Source organism: Sinocyclocheilus anshuiensis, unplaced genomic scaffold (genome assembly GCF_001515605.1).
Source record: "Sinocyclocheilus anshuiensis isolate Anshui unplaced genomic scaffold, SAMN03320099.WGS_v1.1 scaffold300, whole genome shotgun sequence".
Taxonomy (NCBI): domain Eukaryota; kingdom Metazoa; phylum Chordata; class Actinopteri; order Cypriniformes; family Cyprinidae; genus Sinocyclocheilus; species Sinocyclocheilus anshuiensis.
The window spans coordinates 1,573,895-1,584,443 of NW_015557379.1; the positions used below are offsets into that span (position 1 = coordinate 1,573,895).

General features: G+C 35.6%; 1 protein-coding gene across 2 annotated transcripts; it reads right to left on the bottom strand.

Moving 5' to 3' along the window:
* Positions 1 to 4,012: 4,012 nt before the first annotated feature.
* Positions 4,013 to 10,445, bottom strand: kop (askopos). 2 transcript variants are annotated; one of them, XM_016474608.1, is made up of 5 exons: positions 10,328 to 10,445; positions 9,107 to 9,936; positions 7,907 to 8,042; positions 6,476 to 6,575; positions 4,013 to 4,884 (listed from the first exon to the last, which is right to left on the bottom strand). In XM_016474608.1, exons 2-5 carry the CDS (start codon positions 9,830 to 9,832, stop codon positions 4,758 to 4,760), a joined length of 1,089 nt encoding a protein of 362 aa, XP_016330094.1. In that variant the 5' UTR covers positions 9,833 to 9,936; positions 10,328 to 10,445; the 3' UTR covers positions 4,013 to 4,757. The 2 variants fall into 2 exon arrangements, with proteins under 2 accessions (XP_016330094.1, XP_016330093.1); XM_016474607.1 differs by having other exon boundaries at positions 9,101 to 9,936; positions 10,328 to 10,444.
* Positions 10,446 to 10,549: the final 104 nt, after the last annotated feature.

The window sequence follows — 10,549 nt, forward strand, 5'->3', positions numbered from 1 at the left end:
ACCATAGTTCTTAACTGTAGCATTTGTTATAATAAGACTAGCCTATTAATCATTACCAGACCAATAATGACTTTTTAAAATTAATCAATATAGCACTTATGAAGAAATAACTGCCTGCACATTTAGAACCAATAGCTACAACATGCCACAGTTGTAATATAAAACTATAGGGAAAAATCTATTCTCTTAACAGATTATCGAATATAAATTCTACAACAAGTTAGACTAAATTTTACACAATAAATAAGCCTACAACAAAATGTGATAAATTCTAGTAAATTACATACGATATATATATATATATATATATATATATATTATATTATATTATTTAGTCACTTATAGGCTATAGTTTGACAATATTGTTCTAATTCAACATGCCATGGGAAGTCAATCTAATTGAACATTTTCTTATATTGATATTGTTTATTTCTTACTCCTTAACAGTTCATCAGGCTCTTAATGATTTAATCTATGCCATCTTTTGGAATATCTGAAGTCCATGTACCATAGTTCTTAACTGTAGCATTTGTTATAATAAGACTAGCCTATTAATCATTACCAAACCAATAATGACTTTTTAAAATTAATCAATATAGCACTTATGAAGAAATAACTGCCTGCACATTTAGAACCAATAGCTACAACATGCCACAGTTGTAATATAAAACTATAGGGAAAAATCTATTCTCTTAACAGATTATCGAATATAAATTCTACAACAAGTTAGACTAAATTTTACACAATAAATAAGCCTACAATAAAACGTTGATAAAGTCTAGTTTAAAAATATTTTAATATATGTGCTGGTTCAAGACTGTTTTAAACGTCTTTTTTTATTTGCCTTTTTTAGATATTGTTCGACTTTCTCCATAGCATTTTAAAGTGGCTGTTTCTCTAAATAATTCAAGTAGATCACATAGGTCACATATGTTGTACTTGCTAGTTTTGGTTATTGGGGGGGGGGCGTTATATCCCCCCTATCCCCCCCACAAACTACACCCCTGCCCAGATTGTTTGCTAGCCTCCACGGCTGCAGTACACTGTTTCCAGCCAACTGGCAACCTGGGGTGTCAAAATACTCTTGGGTAAACTGGCAGTGGGGGAATCAAACAAACCAAAAAAAAAAAAAAAACAAGCAAACAAACACGTTTCAAATTATGGTCACTAAGAAGTTCTGAATCAAATTCTCTGGAGGTTTCAGGCACCAAAATGAGACTTTTTTTGCTCAATACAACAAAGCTAAGATTAGTGTTGGGAGATATGCTCCATAGCCATATCGTTCTATCGTCAGCCTGCAAGATCACCGATACACGATATTATCGTGCTAATTTACCTTAAAGGGGTTATATGATGTTGCTAAAAAGAACATTATTTTGTGTTTTACTTACTTTGTTTCATAGCCAACTCCAGGGTACGACTAAAAGCATCCTAATGTTACACATTCTAACTTTTTCAGGTTTGACAACTTTTGAGCTCAAGCTATAGTGAGAATTCAACCTATAGTGAGAATTGTACATATTATATATAATTTTTTAATACAAAATATATATGAATTTCAAATAAGACAACATGAGGAGCAAACAAATCTAAAATGGTAACTAAAGTTAACAAAACAGCCATCATAAACTCTCCTCGAGACACTTGTTCATCGGGGCTTCAGCGGATTTAGTAGCTTTATACTAATTAATTTTCAATTAGCATCACATGCTAGATGAAACTGATGAAGCGGCTAAATAACGTTTACCAAAATTTGAAACTTATTGCAATGCGTGTGTTTGCTTTACCTGTTGCTTCAGTTTCTGTGGCGGGAGTGACCGAGATGTGGAAGATGGTCTGTCAGCGGGAATCGTTTGACTATAACCGACTGTGAGAAAGCACAAAAAGTATTTCTTAAATTTCCCACTGACAAATTAATGTGTATAACACATCGTATTGATACCTTTGATGTAATGGCTCGTTGGCTCCTCACTTCTTTGCTTGCTAGCATTATGGCCAACTGAAATGTTATTTTTCCGTGGCCGCGAATCGTCTCGCTGTGACCGAGTGAGCTGTGGGAGATGGGCGGACTTCACTTCACTGACTGGAAATGCGACTGATTTTTTTCTCCACTTTTAAGGTCATTGCACACGGAGTCCGACATTTTTGTCTGAAATTTTCGCACGTTAAAAAATAAATACGACCTCACGTTGTGTCAATCACGTTTACACACTGCCTCCGAAACTTTCGTCTGTCATAAAAAAAAATTAGGATCAGGTTCGATTTTCTGCATTTTTGCATCCGTAGCAAGCATTTTGATAGGAAAGGATGACGAATACGAAAATAAAAATGAAAAAAACGCATACGAAATTTTCAGACTCAGTGTTGCAAGGACCTTTAGGAAACACCAAAGTCCCTTTCTGTTCACTTTGCGGCCCGTTATTTAGGGCATCCAAGGCCAAGTCCTATCTAAAAGGGAATCCTGAAATCTCAAAAACTGCTTGATGAACTCGCAATTAAATCACATATTTCTAATTAAGAAAATCTGAAATAAGCTGCCCCATACATATTATTATTCCTTATGCTCAAAAAGCACTCCTCAGTCAATGCGCATGTGCAGTCATAAGTCTCTGGACTCAGGGAACCTTCTAACACAGTTTCTCAACCCTGGTCCTGGGCGCCCCCCAACACTGCACATTTTGTGTCTCCCTAATCAAACTCACCTGATTCAACTCATTAGAAGAAACTCCAGGACCTGAAATGGGTGTGTCAGACAAGGGAGACATACAGCAGTGTTGGGGGGCACCCAGGACCAGGGTTGAGAAACACTGATCTAACATCACTGTTAAAATCCAATTATCACTGTACCTTAACAGTATTAGGGCTGTCAAAATGGCTGAAAAACTAAATTCGAATTTTGTACTTGATTATCAAAATTCGAATTATATTCGAATTTAAAATGCATAATTTCTGTTAGGGTGAAGAAAAGCTTTTGGCTTCTCTTCTGAGGCCACAAGAGGGCGCATCGAGCAAAATATTACTAATGCACGTTTATTCAAAGCATAAGATAACATGACTATCTGTGAAAAAAGTGCATAATGTTTAAAATAATGTTTATAAACCAACTGTAATTAATTAAGTTGCTTAAACAACTATAAACAAAACAGCATCATGTATGCATAGTTTAATACAAAGGGCGGAAAGCCAATCACACAGAGTACATTTTTCATTTAAAAACATGAGATGCAGTGGGATGGGGGGAAATCTTCTGGCTCTGTCATATAGAAGACAGCACATATTCTGCCATGTTGCGCGTTGCAGTTTCTCACATTCATTTAATTACTTTTTTTTCCAAATTTTAAGTTTAATTAACTCATTCCATGTAGCGATTTTCGCTGTTAGGTTTTGCAGTTTTCAAACGTTCTTCTCTTTTCCAAAGAATCTTTTTCGAGTCAGGATGTTCCAGATGCCAAAATTAGACATTTCTGCAGAGATGGGAGACATTTTAAAAATGTCACCCTTTATTTTTGACTCGTCATGAAAGTTCATTATATCGATGTGCTTTTGTGTGGCAAAGAAAGAGGCCCAGGCTCTGCAAAAATATGCAATTTGGTTCAGATGTTATTTGGCCAAAACATAAGATGAAATTCTGATTGTAATGTAAATCATTGGAATCTTTATAACAGAACAACAGACTTTTTGCACATACATGTATATATATATATATAAAAACACAACACATTTTTAAACATACACATTTGTGTACAAAACTTTTGGATTTCTTTAGCCTAAATAATTTCCCTTAAAATTATGTTCTTTGTGTTTTAATTCTGATAATCCATGGCATATTAAACTGATATTGCAACTGAAATGAAAATTTCCCATTTCCCAATACTTACCGTCTTATAAAATAACCAGCTGCTATGGAAAAAATAAACAACATGATCAGAGACAGACAAATACAGTAAATTGTTTAATTTAAATGTATAAAGTTTATAAAACTGCTTTAAGTAAGCAAATGTAACAAATGAACAAAACCAATCAAAAGGACACAACATACATGCTCTTCCTGAGAGTAACAATGATGTTCAGCAGAATATTTTTCTGCTCACAAAATATAAAATCTTTCACCTATGTCCCTTTATATGCATTTAATGCTAAAAAATGTAACTGTAATTAGTTTACAAAATAGCTAAAGAAACACTGCAACGTTTGTCCTCAACAAAGCAAACTGTATCATGTAACAATGTACAACAAAAAAAGAAAATGACTAACATGTACAGCAAATTGGACAAATTTGTCTGGCGATTGAAACAAACTATATAGCAGCTGTAAAGGTGAATAAGCGCTGGTTGGGGTAAAGGACTAAACTCTACTGAGAATATTAATCATGAAAAATTGCACACAAATAAATATCAAACCACACATCTATTTACATCTTTGAATTCTACAAGCACCAAAAGGCGAATATACTGTACATCGTCTATTTATATATAGATCTTTTTACATGACGCCCAACACCACCAGGATGAAACATGCAGTACAAACACACACCGCACACTGTGAAGTCACAAAAAAAAAACACACACACACACACACACACACACACACACACACACACACACACACACACACACACAAACCAGATTAGACTTCTCAGCGAGCAACTAACCAGCAGCACGAATCAATGATCCTCACCTTTATACCGATGACAGAGAGAAAAGATATGAAACGACAACAAATATACAGAACAATGAAAGTAAAAATAAATAAATAAATCAGAGCACTGGGCTCCTGTGGAAAATATCTGGCACTTTAGCAAAGCGTCGATAGGAAAGATGGTATCTTTTTTGCCACTCGTCAAGGGAGACTAACTGACATCTGGGATGGGACTGAAGATAATTCCTACAAACACAAAAAGAGGGAAAAAAAAAAATCAACGACTGAAGGAAGACCGTAAAACTGCTCACTCCTCTGAGAGCTAATAAACATTCATGAACAGAACTGCTGCTTTCACAAAGTTTACACACATTTCTGTAATATGATACATCATGGCTCATATAGTAGGATATAGTGACTGACAAGCTGAGCAAAAAGATGCTATTTGGTTCAGATGTTATTTATTTGGCCAAAAAGTAAGATGACATTTTGATAGCTTGTAATGTAAATCATTGATATTTTTTATAACACTATAACAAGACTACTTCCAAAAAGTACATGTAAATCGCAAAATGCACTTTATATCTCCAAATAATATATCTGAGTAAGATGATATTTAAATGCTTAGTGTTATGACCAAAGCTCTGTAGTTTCAAAAACATATAATGCAATGCAATACAATGACGATTGAGAGATGAATAAATAAACATTCTTCAAAAGCCTAATGATCATATTTGATACTCGCATATAAACACGTTTTTTTCTAAAAAAAAATAAAATAATAATAATAATTTTTAAAAAAGTATATATGGATAATCAAGTAAACCTAAGTTCGGTCAGTCCAGTAAGTGTTCATCTTGAAACATTAAAGGATTAGTTCACCCAAAAATGAAAATTAGGCTGCGTTTTACTTAGGAATATAAATTTTATTATTACGTTTATAAAAACAAAGATTTCACAGCAAAAAGACATGTGGTTACAACCTAAAGGGGGACATTTTTACACAAATTACACTAAAACGAACGTGCTAAAAAGGTTAAACTATCAATTAGACGACAGAAGCATGCAGTAGATTGTGTACAACAGGTAGGCTATTTAGTTATGAGCATCTGGTCTCCTTGATGGGATCTTACAGTGTTACACATCTTTAGCGGAGTCCGAAGGCTCCCTCTAGTGGAGGGACTCCATTAATAGACATAAAAATCAGGTCACTTTTACACATACAGTACTGGTCAAAAGTTTGGAATCATAAGGATTTTTAAAAATGTTTTTAAAAGAAGTCTCTTATTTTACCAAAGCCTCATTTATTTGACCAAAATACAATAAAACAGTAATATAATTTATTCCTGTAGTGCAAAGCTGAATTTTCAGCATCATTACTATAGTTTTCAGTGCCACATGATCCTTCAAAGCTTTCACGTATTACATAAATGGTTCAATGAATGGCAATCAGTTTGCAGGTATGATGGTAAGTGAGCCAGACTTTATGATAAGAAATGATGACCAACATAAAACTAAATGAAGAAGCTAAACAATACTACTGTATTAAGATTTTATATGTTAAAATACTATTCAAACTAAGTCACATTACAGTCAAGTTTATACATTTTCATGTGACTTTAAATCTATATTGGGTCATCACCTGCTTATATTATTTACCCCCCTCATAAAACATCCAGACACATTATGATAATGATAACTGGGAGAGAAATTGTCAAACAAACAATGTCACAGTGCAAAAGATTCTTAATGAGTCTAAAAACAGTCTTCATTTTCTAAGCATTTTTTCTTTAAATTTGGGGTAAAACATGTTCTTGATGAGTTTCTTGACATTTACCTCCGTGTGAGGTCTGAGGGGTGCTGCCAGTGTGGCCCGGTCCTTCCAGTTTGATGACTGGCCACAGTGTTCATCAATGTATGGAGCTCAGTGATGACACCTGCCAACACAGCCATCACAACGTCAATCAACATTGTCCTACATATCGCACATGTTTCTGTAGAGGCTAAATTTCCTAACTGCTGCTATAATGTTTGTCAAAACACTTTCTCATATCTTAGTTTAATGGAATCGTTAACCCCAAAATTTTAATTTAGGCCATCCAAGATGTAGATGAGTTTAGTTTGTTTCTTCATGGGAACAAATTTGGAGAAATGTAGCATTCCATTACTTGCTCACCAATGGATGCTCTGCAGTGAATGGGTGCCATCAGAATGAGAGTCCAAACAGCTGATAAAAACATCACAATAATCCACACCACTCCATCAATTAACATCTTGTGACGCAAAAAGCAGTGTGTGTTTATAAGAAACAAATCCATCAGGACGTTTTAACGCAAGTTAAAATCAGGACGTTTGAGCAAGTGATGCAATGCTACATTTCTCCAAATCTGTTCCCTTGAAGAAACAAATTCATCTACATCTTAGATGACCTGAGGATGAGTCAATGTTCAGCAAATTCACATTTTTAGGTGAACTATTCCTTTAAAATGTAGAGTAAACTGTAAGTGATCACTGGTAGATTTACTGAGTCAAGTCAAGTCAAGTTTATTTGTATAGCGCTTTTCACGATACAAATCATTGCAAAGCAACTTTACAGCAAATTAAGTTTCTACAATATTTAGTGGTAGCTTATAAGTGGTGACTGTCAGTTAATGTACATATGGCAGAAATGTACGGAAAAATCAATTTAAGACGTAATAAAACAGACAATGAACACTATTAACAGCAATTATTATATGATGCAATCAAACTTATAGCAAAATGTGGTAGTTCTGTATGTTGTTTCAGGGTTGGCATCATCTGAGGTCCTCTGAGGGGTTGGCATGAAGCATGAACACTATCCCCCAGTTTCACAGACAAGGCTTAAGCCTAGTCCTAGACTAAAATGTAAATCGGAGCCGTTTCAACTGAAAGAAACTTGCACTGACTGATCTTAAAACATGTCAGTGCCTTTGTTTTGTCTTAAGATGCTCACCAGTAATGCTTTTTTCTAAGGCATGTTTATAAAAAAATTACTTAAATGTCCGAATTAAACTATGGCCTAATCCTGGCTTAGTCTAAGCCCTGTCTATGAAACCGGGCCTATGACTACCATAACTTGATCTGCTTGGACATCATGGCCAGTTCGGCAACATGGAATCAACCAATAACTACAGTTATTTTTCACCAACCAGTGGCAGACAGGGGGAATCTTCTTTTTACAGGTTTGGTGCACACAAATGACACACCTTGAACGAAACCGAAATCAGTGTTTTGTAAAATGTAGTACCGTTTGCTGCTCCTTTCTCTTTCATATGTCTTTTTACGGACTCGACATATGTCTTCTTCCGTCTCTCCCACTCCTCTTCACAAAACACCACAGGTTTGCTGGTGGTCTTGTCTGGAACAACCACCTTGGACTTCACCTGCTCAGTGGGTAAAGTGACAGTTTAACAATGACACAGAAAAGTGGGAGCACACGTCTGATGAGCGACCAAATGCACAAGCTGAATGTGTAACATTAGGGCCAGATGCAGAAAACATGGAGAGAATCATGGAATCCAGTCATAAAAAGGTAATTTGCAGTATAACATATCATTTCACTTGATAAAAACAATCTGTCATTTGTCAAACACGTTAATATCTAAGAACAACTCTTTTTCTGTTGGTTTTTACAATTAAAAGTCACATATTTTACACTTTTCTGGAGTTTTATTTTAGGTTTTGATGTCCTTAAGAATATATATTTGCGGTATAAGTACCAAAGCAGTATAACAAATATAATTTCATTTGATAAAAACAATCTGTCATTTGTCAAACACGTTAATATCTAAGAACAACTCTTTTTCTGTTGGTTTTTACAATTAAAAGTCACATATTTTACACTTTTCTGGAGTTTTATTTTAGGTTTTGATGTCCTTAAGAATATATATTTGCGGTATAAGTGTGCATTTTACTGTGGACTGACTGTTTTGAAACCTATATGGTAGTTACATAGCACCTAGACCTCAGTTATCATGAAAAACGCCAGGAAATTTCAGTTTTGACAATATGGGACCTTTAACTGAGCAGTAAAACCTTTATGAGCACATCTTTATGAACTAAATACATTCACCAGAAGTAAAAAACTAAAGGTAGGCTAAACAAACTAAAATGTTAACTTGTTTCCAGGTTTTGGCCTACAAAAATACAGCACCTGCAGCACTCTCTCTCTAGCGGTTTAAAATTGGTCTGTTTCCCACATGAGGAAATCATATGGCTTTATAAGAATATAGAATATTTTTATTTAATTTCTTTTCACCATATTAGACCTTGAAAGATGTTGCCAATATGAATGATCATTGAAAAAGCTTCCAAGTGTCCTCCTTTTGAATTCCATCATGGACAAAACACCACTGAACATGTATAAAACAACATCAGGAAGAGTAAATAATGACAGAAACTAGTAAAAATGTCACTAGTACATAAAGGATGGAGCTCAAACCTGGACCTGAAGCGGCAGTGTGCTCTCAAAGCTCCCTGCGGTGGTTTCTTCATTTCCCAGAGTCACCTCAGGCTCTGCCTGTTGACTGACAGACACTCCTTTTTCCTCTTTCACTGGGACAACAGTTTCTGGGGGCGCGATGTGGGATTTTGATTCATGGATTGGGATGAGATCATGTGAGACCTCCTTGACTTCACCTTTCACAGGTCCCTGAGAGCCAACTAACGGAACAGAACTGCAAAAATCAAAGTTTAGAGACGTGCGCAATGATATTTCAGCCGCAGGAACCTCTCTGTCCCATTTTAGAACCAGTATCGGGGAGGGAAGGCTCTCCCGGTCTCGATCGATCTGGTTCGGTTTGTAATTGGACAGAGGGGTGGACACGACAGGGGTCACAGGCTGATTGACCTTTGACCGAGGCGGTGTGAGGTCTTTTGATATTATTAATGGCTGTATAGGTGTCGATCCCTGGACTCTGCTTAGAAAGTCCACAGAATAGTATCCCTCATCCGGGGAAGATGTTCTTGTGATGCATTGTCTTTTAAGGGGGGTCTCATAGGTCTCATCGAAACATGAATCTTCCAGCCATCTTTTACGTGCTCTGGCTTCTTTATTGGAAATGTGTACTTGAATGTTGTAAACTGGTCTGTTGGCATTGTACTGCTGCTTAGAGCTCACCATGTGTGAGTATACTGATAGTGGTTTTAAATGAAAAGATGAATCATCGGACATTGTTATTCAAACTGGAGTCAAGCAGGACTGGAAGAGGAAAAAGGAGTGTCTGGTCAGTTTTATCCAAGCAGGACACATTGAGGTCTTGGCCAAAGTGCATGAACCTGAGAAAGAATATTGTTTATCAGTATATTAGACAAATGTCCATTTTGATTGCAAATGGGGTCATTAATTAAAATTCACCGCCCAAAAACCAATTTGATGCATATTTAATCATTCCTTTTGATGGAAACAAAGAAATGAATCAGGTCAAACCGACGCTCATGTTATTGACGCTAGCCTGAACTAATTGGTTCAAGTAAATACTTGCACGAGTGACTCGCAAACAATCGATCGTCGTTTTTAAACAACATAAAAGTGGGTTTTGGTGAGATGTGTGACAACAAGCGCGTGCTATGAGTTTGTAAACCCCGTCAAATGCACCATTTTCTAAATTGACAACTATGGTAATGGAATAATTAACGTTAAATGTGGATTACAACTTTGAAAATTTACCTGTCGATTACAATAAGAGGTTCCGTTTCGAAGTGCTACTTAGTCTTCCATAAACTTCAGTTTTTCACATCCATCCTCGAATTTGATAGTGTGGATTACACCTGATATCTATAACTTCTCAACCACACTTCGTCTTCTGATTGGCTGGAAACCAGAACATGTGATTTTTAAAAAATAAAACTTTAATTTTATTCACATGATTTAAAATAGTTTTAAAAAATG